This window comes from Globicephala melas, chromosome 1 (assembly GCF_963455315.2).
Source record: "Globicephala melas chromosome 1, mGloMel1.2, whole genome shotgun sequence".
NCBI classification, from domain to species: domain Eukaryota; kingdom Metazoa; phylum Chordata; class Mammalia; order Artiodactyla; family Delphinidae; genus Globicephala; species Globicephala melas.
Window position 1 is genome coordinate 18,056,647 of NC_083314.1, and position 24,732 is coordinate 18,081,378.

Below are 24,732 nucleotides of genomic sequence, written 5' to 3' on the forward strand. Positions count from 1 at the left end.
GCTCAATAAATATTTGTTGAGTAAATGAATGATGGAATAAATGGAGGCCAAGGTGAGAGAAAACATGGTATTTTGGGGGAACTTTAAATGGTTGAGCATGGCTGGAGTACAGGTTAGTGAACAGAGGTGATCCTGGAGAAGGAAGAAGCTATAACATCAAGAGGTTCACATGTCATTGTAATGAGCTTGCATTTTATCCTAAAGGCAATAGGAAGCCATAAAAGATTTTTGAGGAAGTGAGTGGCATTACTAGATTTGGCTTTTTAAAAAACCTGGAGCCAATGAGAGATGGACTGGAGAGGAGTAACAGTGCAGGAAGGAAGATTAGACAGGAAGACACTGCAGTGATTCAAGGAAGAAATAAAGGGGTGTATGTGTGTAAATTAATGTAGAAGAAATGGGAGTGGAGAGAGAATGCAGACTTCCAAATATGTCACTTGGATAAAGTTTTTATATAAGAGCCTATAGAAAATAACTTCAAAGTTATTCTCACATTGTACTTAGATTTTTTTAAAAATTAGGTCTAGTCCACTGTTTTCATATAGACAGAGAACTCTTTTCTTAGAAGGAAGTACTTTCCAAACATGGCCAATTATCAGGATCACCTTGGGGATCTGTAAAATAATTTAGGGAGGGGTAGGCAAGAATGAAGAGTTTTTTAGACATAATTCAGAGATACCTGTGAGACATCAAAGTAGGCTTTTGGGTATAGAAATCTAGAGTTTGAGAGTTCTAAGCTAGATACAGATTTTGGAATTCTGGGTAAAAGGCCCTTAAGTGAAGCCATATTTGTGGATTAGATCATCTAGAGAGAACTTAGGACAGAATCATGGTGAACACTGACATTCAAGGAAAGGGAGACAAAGAGAAACCAAGAAAGGAGACTGAGTAGGAGTGGCTATTAGGGGGAAGAAGAAAAACAGGACAGTGAGAAGAGAGTTGCAAGAGGGAGAGGGGCCAATGGTGTCAAAGCCACAAAGACCTCTTCCTGCAGGTGCCTTGTGAAAACAGTACTCCAACACCGTCTCTAGTGAGTGTTACACTTAAATGACTACCGAATCCCTGGAGTAGCTGTCTTAAAATACACGGAATTTTAAGACAAAACCGCTTGGCTGGAGCCTGTGAATTCGTATTTTCTGAAAAGCTTCCCAGGTGATTCTGACATGCAGTGGGTTTGGGAATGATTAATTTAAACCACTTGCTTAATACAATGAGAGAAATTTATTTAAGAGCACAGGACAGAGTCCTAAACAATAAAAACCTAGGCAGAATATCAGAATAATTTTGATAGCATACATTATAATCTTCCTTTGGAAGGAATAGGAGCAATTACCTAACTTTCCACAGTTAAACTGCATAACGATGCCATAAGGATAAAGTAATGCCCACAGCAAGAATACATAGTTTCCAACTACTTAAAAACAAAAAAAGCTGGTGAATAACAGAGAGAGCTAGAATTAAATAATTTATTATAAAGAAATGTTTCTTCAAAATCTGTTTCATCAACATATAGAATATTTTAATGTATTCAGAATGGGGGTAGGAAAACGTTTTACATTACTGTGAAAGACAAGAATGAGATTTAGGTAATAACTTGTGGTTCTGTGCCCTAAAGAAATCTGGTTTACAAAACAGGAATGCTGATTCAACAGTGCACCAGGATGGCCAGTTGGAACTAAGCTTTACTTTCACTGCTCCAAATAAAAGGAGGAAAAATGAAATGTGAAATATACTGACTTTACAAGTTTTCCAGATGTCAAAATTGGTCTGGTTGATTCATTAATCAAGACGTTTAAAAATTCAGTTTTCTACTCCTAAGTAACCAAATGTAAATCGGTGATCAACAATGAATGAAGTAAAGGTAGAGCTCAAATTCCATCCAATTAGTTTTTGAGGAGCAAGTCCTTCTCCTGGTTGAGTCGACGAGATTTCCCTTCAAGGAACAAGTACATTTTTAACAGATTCGGGAACTCGACTTGCATAGTAGTCATAATTCCTCAGTGTGGCCAGGACGCCAGCTGAGTTCATGTGCTTCACTTCCTTGTTATACTGAAGGGCATTTCCATGGATATCGGTTAACTTGCCTATGGAAAAAACATCAATACAATGTCAATGGCTGATCGGATCATTATGGTTCTAGTTATTTCTAACAGCTTCTTGCTTCCCTATATAATAATATCCATTGAATTCTGGATAAAATAAGGAAGATAATGCATGACCACAAAGGTTAAGTATTAATTCACTTACAATTTAAGACTACAGAGGAACTTGACTAACTAAAGGCTAAATCATTATTTTTTCTGCCTGATTAAAATAATTTCACTTAGTATTTTCAATTTATACTTCTCAGTAGCAATTAATTTCTCTTTTCCTGGAGTGATTACGTTTCCTATTGGTTATACTCCATCACCCACGATTCCCGGTTTCAAAAGTGTTTTCTTCATTCTACCATTTATTAGTAACATTTTATTTGGTAAGAGTTTAAGTGAAGTATGTTCATAAAACACAACTGTGTTATATTACAGTCTCATTTAACATTCTAATGAGAATGGATCGTGATGAATTTAACTTCCTTGTCATGTAATATGCTGAGATATCGACACAATAATGTACCAGGAGAAATGATAAAATAAAAGTCAAGTGTTTAAGAGTAAATGTGGGGGCTTCCCTGGTGGTGCAGTGGTTGAGAGTTCGCCTGCCGATGCAGGGGACACGGGTTCGTGCCCCGGTCCGGGAAGATCCCACATGCCGCGGAGTGGCTGGGCCCGTGAGCCAGGGCCGTTGAGCCTGCGTGTCCGGAGCCTGTGCTCCGCAACGGGAGAGGCCACAACAGTGAGAGGCCCGCATACCGCAAAAAAAAAAAAAAAAAAAAAGAGGAGATGTGATCTGATGTCTATTTGAATTAGAAAAATTATCTTGCTGTGTATATATCTGTAGTATTTTTGTAGGTAGATTAAAAAAATTCCAACTCTGTGATCTTTAAGCGCTAGCACTGAGACATTTACCAATACAATATTGGTTCAAAAGAAACTAATGAGGATGATGATGAATATTTTACTTTTCAAGAAGAAAAACCCCTAAAAGCATTAAAGCCATAAATTAATAAGGGTTTAATTAAATGAACTGTGTGTAGATCAAGGTCCAAAAGAGAAACTGTAACTAAAGGAAAATGAATTCACTGAAAATCTACTTTCTCACCTATGAAATGCGAGGCTTAGATTGGATAACCTCTAACTTTCCTTCTATCTTTTATATCCTAAGAGTCTAGGTAAAGTAACATTACTGAAATATCATGTCCTAGCATAGTACGAAAACTGTATAAAAACTGTAATTCCCCCAAATAAAATGGACTAACCTCCCACAGCATGTAAAATGACTTCTGGAGCACAGGTATCCCACTTCTTACAACCAGGACTTGCAAATACATAAGCAGAGGCTTTGCCTTCAATCAGCTGGATAATCTGTAAGGTTAAGAGAATAATTATCCGTCAACCATGAATTAACTGAGGTACAAATAAAGAGAAACTGCTTGTTTCTATCAGTATATTTCAATTCCTCTGTCAGACTTGGGTTATAGCCTTTAGCAGGTGTAAATGAGTATTATGAAAAAACATATAGAATACATGCATAATAATGTAGTATCTGATGGGAAAAAAAGAAGTCAAATAAGCTACAAGGAGGATACCTGAATGGTCTCTATATTCTAAGTTAGTTAAAATAAGGTTTTCTTTTTTATGCTTTCTTTTCTTCTTACAGTAAAAGCAATATATATTTGTTGTAGAAAAAATAAAGCTTTTTAATCTTGTAAAAAATTTGACCATTATTATATAAAGGATACAGAAATATCGACCAGTACAATAGTGTATAGGTTGTAATAAATCCTAACAGATATGTGATGCTGACTAGTCTAAAAGCAGTTTCATAAGTCCTTGTTTTGGTATCATATCTGTTGCTATTTCTGCTACCAAAGTATGAATTTTAAAAGAGTCATCTTGGACTTCCCTGGCGGTCCAGTGGTTAAGACTCCGTGCTTCCCCTATAGGGGTTGCGGGTTTGATCCCTGGTTGGGGAACTGAGATCCCGCAAGCTGCACAGTATGCCAATAAATAAATAAATAAAAATCAAATCAAACAGTCATCTTACTAATGCCCTGTAATATTCATACAAAACTGAGGTCACTGAGGGACTTCCCTGGTGGTCCAATGGTTAAGACTCCATGCTTCTACCGCAGGGGATGCGGGTTTGATCACTGGTCAGGGAACTAAGATCCCGCATGCCGCGTGGTATAGCCAAAAAAAAAAAAATCTGAAGTCACCGATAGAAGCCGCATGACTCTCAGCAGTAACTTGCTATCAGCCTTTCGTTAGTTGCTTGACTTATTTTTTGGTTATACTATAAAGTAATTAGTGCTGTAAACTTCAGACTTCAAATATTGAGATGAAGAGGCCAGCCTGGGAGAATAAGGAGAGCCTCAGTGAACACAAGGTAACCAGCTATTCTTTTTAGGATTGCTGTATTCAATGACACGTTCAAACCATTAACCCTTGCTGCAGACTTCTGAGTAAAAGCTTTCTCTTTCTTTTAAGAAATCTGTGTCAAGTCTTATTATGTGCCAAGAACTATGCCAGGTATATTTTTTGAGGGAAGAGGGACTGTGGCTTTCGTCCGATTCTCAAAGAGGTCCTTGATGCAGAAAAGTTAAGAACTGCCCAACAAGGTCTTTGCAAGGAGAAAAGGTGGGAGCTGTGTAGGGTGGGGACTTTGCTCCTACGGGGAATGGTACCTCCTCGGGAATAAAAGAGGTAATGGCATTTTGTAGTTACAAAAGTAGGGGCAAAGAGAAATCATATTTCAGTGACTATCAGGAATATATTTTTACTTTGAAATGTTTTACATTTTTTTCAAAATACTGCTATTTTTAAACTTCCATTTTTCATCCTCTTATAAGTAAATGCTTTTAGAGGGAGATCACTTTGGAAGCTGCTGTAAAGGCTGGTTGAGGGATGATGACAGGTTTCACCCAAGGCACTGGCAGTTGAGATGGATGAGACATTAGGGAAGAATTAAGAAGATCTATAGGTAGGATCAGATTGATAGGATGTGAGGCAGGAAGGAGGCTAGGATGGCTTTCAGATGTCTGGCTAGAGCAGTTAGAAAAATGGCGGTGCCATTAAGCAGATAGGAAGTAGGGAGAGGAACACATCTGGGGGCAGGTAGAAAGAGGATGCGTTCCAACTGGGGATGCCAAATTTGAGATACCTGATGGATGTCATCATGACAACCAAGGGGCAATCAGATGAGAAGAGATCAGGGATGGAGATCAAATTGTGTTCCAATTCACAATATTCTCAGGAGGATGGGAGCCTAGGTGAATGAATGGGGTAAGTATCCAGAAAGGGGCAGGCAGGCCCATCCTGGAGTCTGTAGAAGAAAGGTCTGGGAAGTAATCCAAGAGGATCCTTGAGAAAATGAGGACTGGCAAGAGGCCTGGGGTCTTATCCAAATGGCTTATCACTGAATTCTCTTAGATAAAAAAGACTTGAACCACAACATTTAAAAAAAATTCAGGGAATTCCCTGGTGGTCCAGTGGTTAGGACTCTGCACTTCCACTGCAGGGGGCACAGGTTTGATCCCTGGTTGGGGAACTAAGATCCCACATGCCGCGTGGTACGGCCAAAAAAAAAAAAAATTCAAATGTTGCTGTAATGTGTCTTTAATGGCAAATTACAATCTTTAATCTCTTCTCCCAAACTCTTATTTCACATTTTGTAACAGTGCAGTATTTCTTTTAATAATTCAATTGCATTTCAGGGTAGATGATGGATGGATTTTGGTACCTTATTTCCTGCTCCTCCCACCCGCAGCACATCATCAGGGTTCATAGCTGCAACGCAGTCCGTAACCAACTGGCTGTTATGGGACCGGGTAGTTGTGATAATGTGTTTCCCGGCAGGCACTTCTTTCAGCTGAAACCCGAAGGCACCTAAACCTAAAACTCCCCAGATTGTTCTCCCCAACACAGCATCTGGTCCTGCCTATGTAAATGGGTGAAACAATGGCAAAGCTTGTCATCATTTGGAGAGAAAGGTTCGCCATAAATAGAACATTTAGTTATATTAGCAACATGATTTTTTAAAAATAAAAACATGATAATGTTATAAAGTACAAAAGCAGTATCATCGACAAAGAAATTTTCCTGAGAACATCAACTGATCGTTCTCATTGTTTTGGTTAATAATTGGGTTTCAGGGAGTTCCCAGGTGGCTTAGTGGTTAGGATTCTGGGCTTTCACTGCCGTGGCCTGGGTTCTATCCCTGGTCGTGGAACTGAGATCCCACAAGCCACACAGCACGGCCCAAAAAAATAATAATAATTGGGTTCCAAAGGTACGGAAAGGAACTTCTGGTTATTCCCTGGAGTCTTCAGGAAAGGCAACATCACATACTGATTCCTGTTCCTTTCAGAATTATCCAACAACCTCATTACTGTATTTGAAAATAGCTGTTTGCAAAAGGTACATAAAGTCCCCAGGAAATGAAACACCGTGTATTGATTACTTTTCATTGTCCAAGGAACAATAAGGATCATATTACTATGGGAATAGGTAATGGTGATAATATAATAATGCTGCTATAGAGACAAAGCGAGTGCATATGCCGATACTGAAGAGCGGCCATGTATAATGGGGTCAGGGTTAAAAGATTTTACTGACAATTGGGATGGTAAGATGACAATGACAGTGCAATCCCAGAATCTGTATTTTCCTTTGCAGCACTCAAAGAACTTTCAGCCACATTGTTATAACTATACACTTCATATAGAAAAACATAACCGGTATTTCATGGAAAGTAAACCTGATGCATAAAAGATTAACACAAAGTCGTCAAAATACCACTATATCAGTAGAGTAGACATACAGACATATATTTTTACTTAATACTAAACATGTACCACCCACCATACTAAGTACTTTACATATATTATCTCATTTAATCCCCAGAACAATCCCATGAAATAGTATTATCATCCTTATTTTACAGATGAGAAAAATGAGTTTTGGAATCATTCCGTAACCTGACCAAGGACTCTAAGAAGATCATAATCAAACTCAAGCTCATCTGTGTTCAAAGCCAGTATTTTTCGGGACCTCCCTGGTGGTCCAGTGGTTGAGACTCTGCACTTTCACTGCAGGGGGCGTGGGTTCGATCCCTGGTTGGGGAACTGAGATCCCATATGCCACAGGACATGGCCAAAAATAAATAAATAAAATTTTTTTAAAAAGCCAATGTTTGTCGTCACTAAACTAGTAGACTACCTCGGTTTACTTCTCAAAATGCTTTCACATACATCATCTTATTTACCCTACAGCAGTACTCTGGGTGCTGTTATAGTGAAATATGCTTGGGCTGCAGGGTTGGATTCCCTGGGAAGCGGAGATCAACACCTGTGGAAGGGAGGGGGGTGGGCAGAGGGAGAAACCGAGCTGTGATGCAGACACGACCACAGCTTCAGCCAACCCCATGGGGAGCTCTGGAGCCAGAATGGCTCTTCAGACTTGTACCAAACTGGGGAGAACACATCCCAAACTGGGATGAAATGCCAGGCCTTTACACCCCTCCAATCATCAGTCACTAGAAATGGACTACCTTGGGAATGGGCGTGTTACTGGCAAGGCGGTTCTTCACAGGTGAGGCGATCCCCAAAGAGGCTGAGAGCTGAAGGCTTTGTGCGGACGGCACTCCCAGCAAATGGGGCAACAGAGGAACCAAAAAACAAGCACTGGGGGCTCAGTATATGTTCAAGTGCTTCCCCTCTTCCCTCTTGAGTTTACACTATAGGAGAGGCTGGAATCGGGAAAGTACAGAGAGGCTCTGTGTGCTCGTTATGCTTCAGCTCAATTGCTGAGACTAATTTCATGTGCCCAAGAAGCCTATTTATTAATTCAGCTCTCCAGTTATTCTGAAAAAGAAAGGAAAGCATACTAAATAGAGGACATGAGCACTCTGGTCCCTAAAAACTCATATGACCTCTGTGAATGAATACGTCCGCAAAGAGGATGGGACCGTGGAATCTGGCGCCCTGATGAGGTAAATGCAATCCCATGAGGCAGCCAACTAGCCTTCCTCTGTGCTCCTGATCTCTCAGCCTCTCTTGCTGACTCTCTCCTTCAGAGTTCCCACACCAACTGTCTGGGGGTAAAAAAGGCTAACATTTTCACCTTACTGATGAGTTCAGTAAGATTCCTAATGGTTAAGGAGCTACCTCCGATATACAGACAGACTGGGTTTCTTTGCACTATTCCATGCTCTTTCCTTTGAGTGCTTCCCAGCTTCAGGATCTGTTAGAAGCAGTAATAAAGTCTGAACTGTAAAAAGTCTTCTATCTGGCTCAAGAGAGCAATGTAGAGCAGTGGCTAAGAGCTTGGACTGCAGTTTAGATACCAGACCTGCCATTGACCAACTAGGGCAAGTTACTTGTCTCAGTTTCCTCTTCTTTAAAACAGGGATAAAGGCTTCCTTAAAGGACTTTGGTGAGTATCAGAATGGGATAATGCATGTGTATCCCTCGAGTCTGTCAGTACACAGTAAGCTCTTGATAAACGTTAGCTATGATGATAATGACTTTAAATTGGACATTCAGCCTTGAAAACTACCAACAAAGCTAAGCAACTTTTCTCCTTGTTGCAACAAATTTTAAGGCATAAGCAAGAGAGAAGGAAGAGAGGAGGGAAAGAAAGTGTACAGAAGGGCACGTGGTGAAGGGACAGGTAACAAAGGAGAGAAGCAGAGCAGGAGAAAATGAGCTGGTACGTGGGACAGACAGTGACTACCAGGGTACCACAAGTTGCCTACCTCTTTTCTGCCTACCAGTGCAGCCAAAAGCCTAGCTATTTTTCTCACCTTTGCTTCACTCCTGGGTTCCCTTAACTTTTGATTTTCATTGTTCTGTGGAAAATGAATACAATTTTTCTAATCTCAGAAAGAAGTGATGGAAATGGTCAACAATTCCTAAGCACTTAGATCCTTTTTTGATAGAAAGTGCCACGCACTGCAATATTATCTATGAATTAAATGCCCCTATTTCACTTGCTTTAAAGTTTACATGACAACGGCAAACTTGTGTCTGCATATCATACTGTATAAATATTAGTCGTATTAAAAGAATGAATGGACTCTTAAGCAGTTCAATGTGAGACTTTCCCAGTAATGAATGCATAAATAGTTTTGCTGAATAATCGTAAGATGCACACGGTTATAAATAAAAAGTTATAATCACATAAATGATATTAAAAACAACAAACTTATCTTAGAACTAGAGATTAATCCTGCTCTCAACTCAAATTAGAGATTCAGAAGTAATAGTCCCCACTCTGGTTACTTTGTTTCTCCAAAGTTCTATCAAGGTCACACTAACGTAAATACCTTAAGTATTTTATTGCAACAATTTCCTTTAACATTTAATGTGATCTAACAGTATATTGCTGATTTGGAATTACATTAGCCTCTTACTTCTAAGGAAGACAATTTCTTGGGAGTATAGTAGAAAGTCAAAGCAGATTAGAGAGACAAAATGAGAGAAAAGAGTACAAGAACATGTTTAGTTAATGCTGACTATAATTTAGGCACTATGTAGTATTACCTGCAAAACCACATGGCTAGCCTCTTTTCTTGGTTGAAATGGTTCATTTCTTCAACGTGCTTCAAGCACCACCTGTAAATCAGGTGTCTCAATGACCAAGCTAACCAAGAGCCATATCAGTAATTCCCACACTTTTGCTTATGATTCGAATCATAAGGCATACGTAACAAATATGTGCAAATCATACAGTGTGTCTGTGTACAGTCACATACATACATACACATTCCTGGTATCAACACCCCCCAGAGGACCTGATTCCATACATCTGGGGTATAACCTGGGAATCCTTACTTTGGAAAGCTCCCCCAGATGATTGCATGTGCAACCAAGCTAGAAATCATTGGATCAGATAACATTAAGAATCATATAATACCATAATTATTTATCTAATAAAATATTTTGGTATCATTTATAGTAATACCTGGTAGTTGTAATATGGCTGGTTAATAACTCCTGCTATGGCTTTTCCTTCATAAGCAATTCCAATAAGAACTGTTACATTGTCAAGAAGACCTAAAAAGAAGAAATTTGTATCAATTACATAACCTTCTCAGGTTATGACTCATCATCAGCACATCAATGGCTCCAAGTTATTTTTGCAATAAAGGTAAGGAATTTGCAATGATTCATCCATGATTAAACCTACTCTGGCAAAATACACAAATTATGAGAGATGGCCAGGGACAGAAGTAGGGACTACAGCCACTTAATTGAATTGATACACATCGTCTCATGGTCCCATTAGTAATCATCTGTAAACCAATCAAGTAAATCAGCCATAACTCTGCAGCCATCATCATCAGATTCCTCTGTGCCCCCCCTACCACCATCCGACTCACCTCTGCCTGCTAGATCACTCTCGATTGCAGGATTACTCTCTAGATTTGCATTTCAAGCCCCTAAATTAAGATTTCTCACAGTGGGGCCAATGGACTAACAAGCAGCATTAGAATTAACTGGCTCAATTTTTTCAGTACAGATTCTCAGGCTCCTTTGCAGAGCTAGTGAATCAAAACCTCTGGAGGTCGGGGTTGAGAGCTGAATGAGCTGTTTAGGTGTTCTTACACGCACTGAAGCTGCCTAGAGCGCCCCTATTTCTCAATGGATTACAGAGACATTTTCACACGTACTACAGGATTCACTCCTCGTAGATATGTCTCATCCAAGGGCAGAGAGAGTTTTTTCTAGGAATTACGAGACAGTTTTCTTTTTTCAGCTGAGAACCAATATAAGAAAAGCTACGTTGATCTTCCTCTCAAAAATAAGAATCTAAGCTTATGCTACGCTCCTAAAACCTACCACTCTGGCTCTGAGCCTGGCACTTCTCACTTCAGCGTTGCCAACTTTATTTTAATTTGCTGCCTTCTAATTTTGCTCATCTTAGATAATTTCAGGAAGGAGAAATATTGCACTGTGTTTCAAAACCCATCTTTAGAGGTGAGGCTGTGAAGTGAGACAGCAGTTCGCAGAGGAAGCGAGCGAGGGATGGGCATGGGATGGTGGCAGAGCAAGGCGATACAGTGACACTTTTCATCATTTTTCTACCCAATAAAGCTGGGGGTTCAGTATAGTCCCTTCGGTTACATTGGTTTAATGTTAGTTATTTTCATCTAGGGGACATTAGGATTGTGGGACTGGTGGAGTATGGGGGGGGTGGTATTTGAAGAAGATTAAATGTTTACAACTAAACATCATATATTAGTCCTACTGCTGTCAAATACAAATATAAAAGAGATACCAACCTTCAGTATATTCCTTGGTACCATCCAGAGGATCAACCCAGACCACAAGCTAAAAAAGAGGAAATGTCCAAATTGAGCATATAAAATTTAAAAAATTGATTTAAATGGATAAACTAAAACTATCTTTTTTTTTAATTTTTGAAATTATATTATGGGTGGCTTAAGCCAATGTCATCATTGTAATAATTTTTTGTAATAATTTTTTAATAATTTTGTAATAATTAAAAAATAATTAAAATAATAATTAAAATAATTAAAAATTAAAAATAATAATTAGAATAAAAATAATTTAAAATAATTAAAAATAATTTAAAAATAATTAAATAATAATTTAAAATAATTAAAAATAATTAAAATAATTAAAAAATAATAGTAAAAAAGTAAAATATTAAGTAAAATATTAACACAACATTGTAAATCAACTATACTTCAATAAAAAAAATTTTGATATAAAATGGTTAACTGGTAAAAGTTTATTGTTACCTGAACACTAAACATGTGGCCATGAACATCCTGGGCTCTAGATGGTGATATAAGGAAAACTTTAAAGTGGCACCAAAAATGTTTTGTGTGGATGCTACTCATTTTTATATATAAATGTTGATTTAAGATAAATAATGACAGTCTGATTATCGTAAGGACACACGTATATGCGGCCAAGAAAAATGAATGGTTTATAAAACTGGCAGTAGCATAAAAAAGAAGTCCCCTCTTCTTAGGACTTTTAATATGATTCAGGATACGCAGCCATTAACCACTAGATGCTTGATGTAAATTTGTGAGGCATATTTCTGACGGGAGACACCACATCTTTTTTTCTATACTGCATATCACAGAACAAAGTGCCTTACTCATAGTAAGTGCTCAACGAATGAGTGTTACATAAATTAAAACTCAAAAATTAAAGAAGTGTGATAGTTATCTGAAGTCATAGATTTAATTTAAGCAACAATCAAAAGCAAGGGGGGTAATTTTTATGGCCTTCCAAAAATATAAGGTAGCAATCCATTTCATCTCCTTCCAGCTCCAACTACCAATGAAATGTTTTACTACCAAATTTACTAAATAACAAATTAGATTTTCTCCCTAAAAGTATTTTGTTTTTTGGCCATGCCACGCGGCTTCAGGGATCTTAGTTCCCTGACCAGGGACTGAACCTAGGTCCCAGCAGTGAAAGCACCCAGTCCTAACCACTGGACTGCCAGGGAATTCCCCCAAAAGTATTTTTAATAACAGTTTTAGAGTGAAGAGGAAATCAATAGAATGAGAAAATGAACTCGAAGTGAATAGGTCAGACATCCCATATGGTTGCCAGGCACTTATATGTTGGCTCTGAAAGATTTCAAGTTCCTGGTTTCCCTTGTTTTATAACTACCAAGTTTTCATCATGATGGCAAATTTTATTTCCTTTACTACGACAAAAACTGAAGATAAATAGAAAGTTAAGTAATAACATGGATCATACGTCTTCCTCTTTGATAGCACTGTACTGTGATGGGCATGGTTGCTTCAGTATCTCCTCCCACTGACCATCTTCAATCAACTCTTGATCCACGTCTTCAGGAGGCAGATCCTAAAACAGAGAACACAGATGATGACCGAAGCGGTTTCCTGTTTACAGAATACCGTCTGTCTCAGCAACAAGAAGAAATGCAGTATCACAGGTTTCACTAGTCCTTCCTGTTTACCATTTCTATTTAGAGCTTTTAAAGCACACTGAATAAAATTGCAAAAACAACCACATATGGCTCATCAAAGTTGATTACAAAGGATCCCAACTTCATTATCCTGAACAAGGATTAAAAAGAAAAGAATTTTTAAGTAGTATACACCTATTTACACAAGTGACTCTGCTATCAGCTATGTCTAACACTCAAATACATGAGATGTCAATTCCTTCACCTTCACAGTGTTAGTCTTTGAATAAGTATGCAAATAAGCCTTAATTAAAAAAAAAAACAGGAACCATAAAACCCATTTTATTCCAAAGTTCTAGAACTCCACCCATCTTATACTTTGTATGTTGAATGTCACAACAGTAACCATATCATCTATGGTCAAGAACTGACATATGTGGCTTAGAAATAAACCAAAATATTAAAAGCAGATATTTTCTGAAAGTCCAAGAAAAATGATAGTTATTTTTGTGTTAAAACACAAAAATATAATGCTTGAAATCATAAAAGTAGTGTATAAATCACTAAAGGGGCAATTACAAATCCATACAGTAAACAGGGATTTAAAAAAATATATGATAGTCTTACCTCTTCCCCTATAATTGTTAGTTTGGGGAATTTCCGTGCCAAAGAAGAGCATATGCTCATTTGAACTAATCGGTCCGCCTTGGTCTGCAGGTCTGTTGCACAGGTCTGCAACAAAGAACGCACATTTTAGCAGAACTAAGTATGAAATAAGTTGTTCTTTGATGCCTCATGCGTGATTATCTATATCCATTTAAATTACACTGTCTGTTTTAAGATTGATCAAGCTTAAATTAACATCATATGAGTCAGTTTCTTGGCTGGGTTTTTCTCATGGGATTTATAGTGGCTAAAGTTTGGAAAGGAGCTTTTAAATTACTTAGAATATTTTTTCCCCCAGTTCACAAATTCCTTTTATAAGATCTCTACGTTAATCTTTTGCTTAAGCAGGTTGACAGACAAGAAATTTACAGTTTTCAAGGCAGTTAATAATAATAAATAACTCTTTAGTTATTTAAAAGGTATTTCTTATATGGATCTTTCTATAAACTCCACTCAATCCTAATTTTAATAATTCAAGAGGTCCTCAGAATGATTCGTTATTTCTTATTTCAAAATTTTTATTTCTAAACTATAAAAAAATAAAAGTGAATGGCAGTAGTATTTACTACATAACTCACCTATGGCACTCAACTCAATCCATAACTCATATAGTCACACTTGTGAAAGACAGTGACCACTTCCTTGGTTAGCTTGCTTTCAGAGAATTAAGACATGTTGCAATTTATACATGCCTGTTTAGGTGGATTTACACATTATTTTATCTTAAATAGCAGATCTTTCGCAATACTTCGTAGTGAGATAAGGAATGACTATGAAAATCAAACTCTTTTCTGCCACAGGGAAGTTTGCTGGTTATCTCAATGTAAAGAACAATTTTGCTAGAATGTAGTGCCACAAAGGCAGAGACCTTTGTTTTATTTTCTAAAGAACTGTACCTGGCACACAGTAGGTGCTCTGTAAATATCTGTGGAATGAAACTACTTAAAATAATTGTTGAAATTGAAGATTACTTACCTATCAATCAAGTTTAGAGACCACTGCTCCAGAGGAAAAAAGACACATTGATAGCCATTCAACTCTATGAGGAAAGCTCTCCCAACTCTTCTCTAGGATAAGATATTCCCTGCTCTTTCTACCGACATAGTGCCAGATCTCACCATTCTAGATACTTTGTGTGACAAATCTGTTTTTGCCCTGTCTCTTTTAAAATGAGGTGTCAACAAGTGGATATAAAGTACTAGAAGTGTCTGACCAGTAGAGAGGACAGTGAGGTTATTATCTTTCTTTCTAACTTGAACACTATATTTCTATTACTCTTTAGCTATCGGCTACAAAGTGGTCCATCTAATATAATCACAAGAGAAAATCAATTTAAACAAAATAAATAATGCTAAGAGAAAAATATGCAAAGATATGATCCAAAATATTGGCGGTGGTGGCCTAATAGATGATTTTGTACTTTTTGCTGTTTTTCTCCACTTCCTATGTTTCATAATAGAGAAAACAATAAAAAAGGAAAGACAGTAAGATTAGTAGCCTTCTGAAAGTAGCTGTTTTACATTGTTGGCTTGTCATTGAGCATGTATGTGATCAACTAAAACCTCTTTTTCACACAAATTTGAATCAGACTCCCCCCTTATTACTTGAACATTAATATAGGACTTTATTCCTATTGTAATATCTTGTTGAATTTGGCCCACCTTTCTCAGAGTTTGCAACTATTTTGAATACTTATTCTGCAATCCAATACAACAACTAGCCCTTCCAGCTTCATTTTATTGACATATTTGATAAGTATCCTTTCTACATCCTCCTCTTCCACAGCACTTTTGAAAAGATGCATTCAACAAATTTTTTAAACTGTATTTAAGTTAATGGCTAAAGAGAAAAAGACAGTCAGGAGCAGAGTCCTACGATCTGTCAACCAGTGACCATTTTCCAGCTTGAAAGTGAATCATGAATAAAATTATGGGGTAACATTGTTCACCTAGTTATGAGTACACCTAACAGTGGCTCAGGATGGGGGATGAGAGATATCATCTATATATTATAAATAGCTTGAATGCTTTTTGAAAATGGAAAATAAGGGACCATAACAAATTTTTTAAAAAGTTGATTCAAATCAATTTTGATTTCAAAATCAAGATACCCTATATCTATTTCCTATACTATTAAGCCCATAAATCTATCAAAAAAGGAAATGAGATTTATTTCACTAGTTCTTGTGATTTTTATTCTTAATTTTAAAAGTAGTTATGTTGAATATCCTATAATTAGTTCACAGGAACTTATTTCTAAGTTGTTTTTTACTTATATATATAAGGTCCTTATTTTTTTATACAAATAGCCTTAAATAGATGCTTGACTAATCATAAAGGAGCATCTTAACTACATCTCTATTTCAAATCATTAAAATGTTTATCATATCCTAAAATTTTCCCACTTGGGAAAAATTACAATACAATTTTCCTTAAAGATTATGACAGGGCTTCCCTGGTGGCGCAGTGGTTGAGAGTCCGCCTGCTGATGCAGGGGACGTGGGTTCGTGCCCCGGTCCGGGAAGATCCCACAAGCCGCTGAAAGGCTGGGCCCGTGAGCCATGGCCACTGAGCCTGCGCATCCGGAGCCTGTGCTCCGCAATGGGAGAGGCCACAACAGTGAGAGGCCCGTGTACTGCAAAAATAAAACAAAAAAATTTGTAATGTGAAATAATCATAAAATCTTGTGGAAGAAATTATATTTTAAACTAGAACACATGCACGGTGGGATTTCTTTTAAGAATCAACTAACACTATAAACTATCTTTCTGTTAATTTACCTAAGTTTTTAATTATCATACTGGAAAGAAAACCTTTGCTTTAGGTTTCTTTTCCATGCAGAAAAAACATTTTAAAGCTTTGAATATAGGGGATACTTATTTAAATGCCAGATGTTACCAAACATGTCAAGTTCACCAAGGACTGCACGGCTTTGCATGAAGTAGATTACTTCAGGATATGAAGCTTGGTTCCAGTGCTCTGGAGCTAGACAGCGGTTAGAAGGCCCAGTCATATAAGTAAAGGTTTTGGAGGTAGGAAGTCTAGAGTCCTCTGCAGAGCAGAAATGGAGCCCATCTGAACTAAGGGTCTTGCAATCGCCATAAGGGAGCCATTGAGTATTTCAACTATTAAAGTCTGTCCAGATTATTATATCCTTTTAGCTAAACCTCAAGGGACAAAAACAGAGTTGGTATGAAATGAGACGAGACTTTCAGTACCTTCTCCACGATACCCAGGTCTCCTTCAGCAATAACACGCCTGACTATCGTTCCTGCCTTTTGAGCAATAGAATATGCTGAAGCCACCAACCGCATCAACACAGTGTGACTGGAAGCCATGACGTGCCCTAAAGGAAAATCGAGAGAAATGTTATGTTACTTTCAAAGCCAACTGCTGGTTTCATTTACTTGAATTCAATTCAACATATTGGTATTGAGTGTTTACTTGAGACTGCTTCAATTAACTGTATAGATTCTCTAATAAACATTTACTAAGAGAGACTTGGAAAAAGACTCCATTTCAGCATTAGCTCTCCCAATAAATTCTATAGTATTCTTTTTCTCTGCAGATGGGACATTTTGAGGCATGGGGGTAACTGGCCCAGGACTATAAACATGTGAATAAGTTTTATGTATGACAAATGTAATGTACAAAAGCTGTGGACGTGCTGCAGGGGCTAAAAAATAAGGTATAATACCTGCCCTTAAGGAGCTAATATTTTGGTGGGCTGAGGGTAAAATACTGTAAGCTAATGTCTATAACATAAAACTGGTAAGTGCTGACAGAGGTATGAAGAGCATAAGGGATGTGTGTGTATGTGGGAAGTAATTAAAAAGGGGAGGGACTGCATGTGATTACATTTAGTTTCTGAAACTCAATGAATATTCCTTTAGAGATTGAATAAAATTTAATCTGCTGGTTATTGGCTACCATCCTCATCAGTAGCAAAATAAAGAGAACAAGCAGGATAACCACTGGACTGAAGACCAAGCATTTGGAAAAGTAATGAGTGTCAAGCAGCCCCTGGCCCAATAAAAACTATGAAAAAAACAGTCTTTAGGATCAAGTACTTTCCTTTTTGAAAATACAGATTCAAATCCTGCAATTTTATTGACTGCTTTGATGCTGGGATACATCACCCAGATTCCCTCTGGGGTTGAAGGACTTACTTCCCCAGCTGTTGAGAGGGCTGCCAACAGATGGTCTTTGGCTGCCACGTCTTTAGGAATTTATCTGCTGAGAAGAGTCATTTCACCTGAAACTGGTCAACAGGGGGGTGTAAAGGCCATTCCTCACTCCAGCTGGGCTGCCACCCCAATTCTGCTGGGCCTTCCTAGCTTCCAAATTCCCAGTGGGGTGGGCTGAGCCTTAGCTGGGACTGAATCATGGTCCAACTGCCCTCATCCCCCATCCTGAGCCACTGTTAGGTGTACTCATAACTAGGTGAACAATGTTACCCCATAATTTTATTCATGATTCACTTTCAAGCTGGAAAAGGGTCACTGGTTGACAGATTGCAGGACTCTGGCCCTGACTGTCTTTTTCTCTTTAGCCATTAACTTAAATACAGTTTAAAAAATTTGTTGAATGCATCTTTTCAAAAGTGCTGTGGAAGAGGAGGATGTAGAAAGGATACTTATCAAATATGTCAATAAAATGAAGCTGCAAGTCCTTAACTTCCTTATAGCAGTTCAGATTACATCCAGTTTACAGATTAAATCCAGATTACATCCAGCAGTTCAGATTACATCCACTGTACTTCCTTCTCTACTAGTTTTACACCTTCTGGCTTGTAAAACACTAACTTGTGTAAGCATGTCTCTCTGAAAGCTCATCAAAAACAGGGATTAAAGGCACAGGCACTGAAGCCTACTTCCTGTGTTCAGTTCCTAGCTCTGGCACACATTAGTTGTGTGACCTTGGGAAAGCCACTTAAATTCTTTGTGCCTCGATTGGTAAAATGGAGCTAGCAATAGTATTATAACATAGAGTCATGGTAATTATTAAATCAGTCTCTGGCACAAGGTAAGCACTAAATAATGCCGGCTAACCATTATTATAATGATTATTCTCATTGCTGGCTATCCTGCAGGGACATTAGGGCAGCGTTAATGGCAAAAAAAAAAAAAAAAAAAAAATCCTATAGCTTCCGCAACATTATTTTGACTCTGAGGATATAATATTACCAATATGACCCAGAATCACAGCACAGGTTCTTTTTCATAATGTTCTGGGCTTGAGGCTTGGAGTATGAAAAAGGGTTGTACAACATTTAAGGCAATCAACCTAATATCCTATCATTTAAGGAATCTTTACAGCTGTCAACATGGCTAGTTCAGAAGGACAAAAACAATAGGAATCAATGATCCATTTCTTCTCATAGCCTGGGAGAGGTATCTTGAATTCAATATAAAGGTGGTGAGCATATGAGGATTAGGTTCTTAAAATAAATGATGAAATCGGAACCCAGGGGGAGTGCAGTAGTATCCAAGTTGAGGAGATGGAGCTGGGTGTCTGCCGAGGCCAACATGATAGGAGTGTGCAGGGCAGAGTACCAGAGAGACCTCTGGAGACCTGCTAATCAGTGCAGGCAGGTGAGGAAACTACCTGAAGGAACAGTAGGTGTGATCTTCAGAGCTCACACGGCTTGGGAGTTCATGCACCCACTAGCCAGTGGGAGACCTCATCATTCACAACACACTGGTTAGAGTAACACACATTGCGGGTGGGAATGTAAGAGGGTGCAATTACTTTGGGAAACAGTTTGGCTGACCCAGCATTCCACTCCTAGCTATTTGCCAAGAGAAAAAGAAGTGTAAGTGCTCACAAAGACTTCTTCATGAATTTTGTTTGTTTGGTTTTTTTTTTTTTTTTTAAATTTTTTGGCCACACAGCACGGCACGTGGGATCTTGGCTCCCCAGCCAGGGATTGAGCCCATGCCCTCTGCATTGGAGGCGCAGATTCTTGACCACTGGGCCGCCAGGGAAGTCCCAAGACTTCTTCATGAATGTTTATAGCAGATTTATTTGTGACAGACAAAATCTGAAAACAACCCAAATGTCCCTCAACAGGTGAGTGGATAAACAAATTATATCAAATTATACACTTTAAATATTTACATTGATTGTATGATAATTATACCTCAATAAAGCTGCCAGAACCATAAAAAAAAAGAAAAATAAATAAATGGTGAGTTCCCACTCAAAATACTAAGACAATTTATCTTTTGGAACTTGACTATAACAGAGCAAATTCTGAAAAAAAGAGAAATGAGCATATATCAAAATATGATATAAAACTATAGTAATTAAAAGTTTAGTCCTGGGCAGAATTTGAGAGACAAATCAATGCAATCAAATAAATTCCAGAGATAGATCCAAATACACTAAAGGTGATAATTCAAATCATGGAGGAAAGTTAATTGTGCAAAAAACGGTGGGGACAATTGCTAATCTTTTTAAAAAGTGTTGGAATCTTTTTGCCTTCTTTATATCAATGTGTATTCCAGATCAATGCATGATTTTAAAAGTAAAGAATGAAACTATAAAAGTATGGGGATAAAACATGAGTGAAATGTTTTATAAATTTGGAAAAGCACTTTTAAACGTGACTAAAACCAAGAATCCATTATATATTGATAAATCTGAAGGCATAAAAATTAAAATGTTTATATAGCCAAAATACCATAAACAAAGCAAACAGATGAGTGACAAAATGATAACAAAAATTTGTATCACATACTAGACAAATGTGCTAATTTTGTTACATAAGGGGCTTACATATATCAATATGTAAAAGATGAATGATTCAACAGAAGAATGTGCAAGTGACGCCAATAGGCAATACTTAGAAAAATAAAAGCAAAGGCCATTAAATCGTGAAATGCTCAATTTCACTAATTATGAAAGAAATGCAATCTAAAACAATGAGAAATGATTGTTCGTATGTAAGACTGGCATAGATAAGAAAGTTTGCCCAGTGTTGGCTGGAGTGTGAGGGAAGATCCTCCTGAGCATTATTAGCGAGGATGTAAAGTGGTGAAACCGCTTTTTTGAAAATCTTATTAACAGTAAAATGTACACATCTTTTAAACTAGCAATCACATGTTCAGGGAATCTAAATAAATAAAGCAAGTCTACAACCAGAAAAGGCAGTAGGAAGAATGTCTGCTATTTTAACGAAATTTAATTTTAGGCGTAAGACAGCCTCTAAATTTGGATGCACTAAAGAACTCACCGTCTAAGTCTGCCTTGTTATTTCAACAACATATGGCCATAAAAAGACCCCGGGGCACAGGTAAACAATCAAAATGCTGACACTGAAGAATCTAGGTCCGATATCGGAATATCTGGAGAAGTACTCTGATTTGCGTAATTTTTTTTAACATAAATCCTTTGAATCTCTTCATATCTGTGCAGAGGGGTGGAGTTAGGGGACCAATAAACTACTCAGATCTGCCTAAGGCCCTTGCGCTGCCCCGCAGGAGAGAAAATTACTTACAGTGACAAGACTGGCACCAAGTCGGACGAAAGAGACTTCAGGGGTAACCAAAAAAGCGTTACCAAGCAACAGGTCCCCCGCAGCGTCCAGTACAGCGCTTACCCTCCGCGGATAGGTCATCAGTGGATGCAGACTAAACCTACCTCAGCTACTGAGCATGCGGGAAGTTCGGCGCAGGCGCAGAACAGTTACTTTGCCACCGCCCGGTCTGATTTCAGACCCGCCGGAAAGTTCCACTTGTCCGTGTTTTCGCCAAGCTTTCCAAGCTTTCCGTAGGCTCTAGTCTCCTGAAGTCAAACCGAAAGGTGTATTAAGTAATCATTCTGGTTTCAGGTGTCTTCCAATCCACTTTGTGCTCACAGTTTACTCTTAAGATATTTGTTCGGTTAGTGATACCGCCCCGTGGCGGCAGGCGGCTACTTAACCTCGAAACCCTACGAGTCCGTGGACTGGCTTCAGGTGGTCCGCGACGCCCCTACCTCTGTGCCCCCTAAGAAAACTTTATGCAGAAGTGTGTTTGTTACTAGCGTTTATTTTTTATTTTATTTTTTTAAGCATTTATCAGATTCCTGAAAGGGTCTGTGACCCTCTCATTCGGCTACTGATTAGTCCTGGAAGATTTTTTCTCTTCCTGGTCGGATGTACCATATTAATTATTTTTGTTTGTTTTTTTGAAGCACAGGAAAAAAAAAAAACCTAATTACGACTTTTATTGCACTGCCAAAAGTAAAAACAAACAAGCAAAACCAAAAATTGCCTGTTTATTCATTTTGGCTTTCACCATATATTTAAGGAGCACACTTCTTGTGTCTGCCTGTATTTCTGTGTCCATGTGGGAGCCGACCTGCGGTGAGAACAGCAGAGCGAAGAGGCAATGATCTTTTTTTTCAGTATTGAAAAGTAGGGCACTGTGATTAAAATATAACAACATAAAATAAGATGACAGAGTTAATAGCAAACATATCAGTTATAACAACAAATGTAAATTGTTTAAACTCATCCATTTAAAGACAGAAATTCTCTGATTAATTAGAAAGCCAAACCCACTGTTTCATCAGAGTAGAATTCAGGGTAAGAAAAATTATCAAAGGGAACAGTCTTTTTTTTTGTTAAAGGTATCCTTTATATTAATAAAACTGCTTTATTTTTAAACATTTTAAAATTAAATAAATAACCCATCACTGCATTCTCGTTGCTAAAAAAGAAAAACAATCAAAAAACCCCATAACAATCTGTCCAAGCCTTTTCTTTTCTTATTTTCCTAGTTTCATATGCTTTATTTTATTTTCACTTAAAAAAATAAATTTATTTATTTTTATTTTTGGCTGCATTGGGTCTTCGTTGCTGTGCACAGGCTTTCTCTAGTTGCGGAGAGTGGGCTTCTCATTGTGGTGGCTTCTCTCATTGCCGAGCATGGGCTCTAGGCATGCGAGCTTCAGTAGTTGTGGCTTGTGGGCTCAGTAGTTGTGACACGCAGGCTCAGTAGTTGTGGCACGCAGGCTCAGTAGTTGTGGTGTACGGGTTTAGTTGCTTTGAGGCATGTGGGATCTTCCCGGACCAGGGCTCGAACCCATGTCCCCTGCATTGGCAGGCGAATTCTCAACCACTGCGCCACCAGGGAAGCCCCATTTTTTTTATTGGGTAAAAGATTCATTAAATTCTATAGTGCTATACAATTTTCAAAAATTTTGCACATGATTTCGTATAATCCCATAATAACCTTTTCCCCCTACTCCTATATTGCCCCTTCCCTTTCCGCTCTCTCTGCTGGTAAGCACTAGTTTGCTGTCTATATCTGTGTCTGCTTCTTTTCTGTTTTATTCACTAGTTCATTGTATATTTTAGATTCCACGTATAAGTGATATCATAACGGTATTTGTCTTTCTCTCTCTGACTTATTTCACTTAGCATAATGGCCTCCAAGTCCATTCATGTTGCTGCAAACGCAAAATTTCATTATTTTTTATGGCCGAGAAGTATTCCGTTGTTTATAGACATAACACATTTTATCTATTCATTTGTTGATGGACAGTTACGTTGCTTACATACCTTGACAATTTTGTAAATAATGCAGCTATGAACACTGGGGTGCATGTACCTTTTCCAGTTAGTGTTTTTGTTTTTTTCGGTTACATACCCAACAGTGGAATTGCTGGATCATATGGTTGTTTTGTTTTTAATTTTTTGAGAAACCTGCATATTGTTTTCCACAGTGGCTGCACCAATTTACATTCCCATCAACAGTGTAGGAGTGTCCAGACCTTCTTAGAGCTTCTGTCCCCAGATTGGAATTTTGCTTTAAATTTCCTGATAATGCAGAGCCATACTGCACCATCTGGTTTTGTAGGTTAGACAATTAGGAAAATTCTAAGAGCAGAATACTTACAAAATTTTTACAATGTTTTCCCCACTACTTTACAATTGTTTTAGCTTCATCTAATTCAACAGCAGTTTGTTCTTGTTTTTTAGAGACATGCCTTTACTAGATTCTTAAGAACATCAGCTTAGTTTGCATTAAAAAAAAAAATTGCTTTGGGAATTCCCTGGTGGCCCAGTGGTTAGGATTTTGTGCTTCCAATGCAGGGGGCACGGGTTCGGTCCCTGGTCAGGGAATTAAGATCCCGCATGTGGCAGGGCCCAAAATTAAAAAAAAAAAATTGGTTTCGGGGAGAGGGTGGTTAGTGAACAATTTTCACTTGTGTGCTCTTCTGTAACTCCCAAAGTTTTGTAATTAGAAAGAAACAATAATTTCTATTAAAAAAAAAAAAACAACAACTCACCAGAGAGCAGTATCAACAAATGGCTGCCATTACATGGAGTTCTAGTTTGAGAAGACTTTTACTTACATAATCTCATTTGATTTTCATAATAACTGAGTTAAGTCAGACCATTTATTTTATTATGTTACAGATAAGTATAACAAAATTTACCATCCATTGGTTTTTATAATTAAATTGTATAATTACACAGCGAGTACAACTGGCATGAATAAGTTCAAGGATAAACACAACCGACTGTGAGCCCAACAGGTGGGAAGGGAAGTGTGCAGGTGTCCTAGAGAGTTGCCTTATGCTCTGATAGCTCAGTGTACCCTCAGTGCAGGTTTTAGGAGTAAACAGAGAGCACTGTTGCATTCAACAACATGTTATGTGGAGGTAGGCTGTACTTGCTAAAGCGGTGCTTCCCAGTAAGGTAGCCATTAGCCCCATGTAGTTGTTGAGCACTTGGCAAGCTGCTAGTCCAAATGGAGATGTGCTGTATGTGTAAAATACATAGCACATTTCGAAGACTTAGCATGAAGAGAAAGAATGTGAAATATCATACTTGTAATTTTTGTTAATTACCTGTTGAAGTGATAATATCTGGTTTATACTGGATTAAAGAAAATATACTTTCTAAAAAGGCAGGCCGCTGTGATTGAAACATGAGCCGGTCGCGCCTGCCCCATCTCCTTCGGCCCCTGGGTATCAGCCCCGATCCGGGATGGTTGCCGCGGGGACCCGGATGTGGCCCCGCCCCCTGCGTCTCCCCGCCCCTTCCCTGCCCC

At 38.1% G+C, this 24,732-nt stretch overlaps 1 protein-coding gene across 3 annotated transcripts; it reads right to left on the minus strand.

Moving 5' to 3' along the window:
• Positions 1 to 1,208: 1,208 nt before the first annotated feature.
• On the minus strand, positions 1,209 to 24,631 carry BPNT1 (3'(2'), 5'-bisphosphate nucleotidase 1). Of its 3 annotated transcripts, XM_060298552.2 has the most exons (11): positions 24,530 to 24,631; positions 21,186 to 21,472; positions 16,903 to 17,030; positions 13,647 to 13,751; positions 12,848 to 12,955; positions 11,383 to 11,431; positions 10,062 to 10,153; positions 8,902 to 8,946; positions 5,839 to 6,036; positions 3,356 to 3,461; positions 1,209 to 2,084 (listed from the first exon to the last, which is right to left on the minus strand). In XM_060298552.2, exons 3-11 carry the CDS (start codon positions 17,020 to 17,022, stop codon positions 1,936 to 1,938), a joined length of 972 nt encoding a protein of 323 aa, XP_060154535.1. In that variant the 5' UTR covers positions 17,023 to 17,030; positions 21,186 to 21,472; positions 24,530 to 24,631; the 3' UTR covers positions 1,209 to 1,935. The 3 variants fall into 3 exon arrangements, with proteins under 3 accessions (XP_060154535.1, XP_030724195.2, XP_060154621.1); XM_030868335.3 differs by lacking the exon at positions 8,902 to 8,946 and having other exon boundaries at positions 24,530 to 24,627; XM_060298638.1 differs by lacking the exons at positions 21,186 to 21,472; positions 24,530 to 24,631 and adding an exon at positions 14,661 to 16,319 and having other exon boundaries at positions 16,903 to 17,027.
• Positions 24,632 to 24,732: the final 101 nt, after the last annotated feature.

Excerpts from the sequence above, each read along its gene's own strand:
- BPNT1 (XM_060298552.2), bottom strand. The coding sequence starts at position 17,022 with ATGGCTTCCAGTCACACTGTGTTGATGCGGTTGGTGGCTTCAGCATAT. Across the intron at positions 12,956-13,646 it reads TAACAATTATAGGGGAAGAG|GATCTGCCTCCTGAAGACGT; the intron begins GTAAGACTATCA and ends TCTCTGTTTTAG. Across the intron at positions 11,432-12,847 it reads GTGCTATCAAAGAGGAAGAC|CTTGTGGTCTGGGTTGATCC; the intron begins GTATGATCCATG and ends CCTCTTTTTTAG.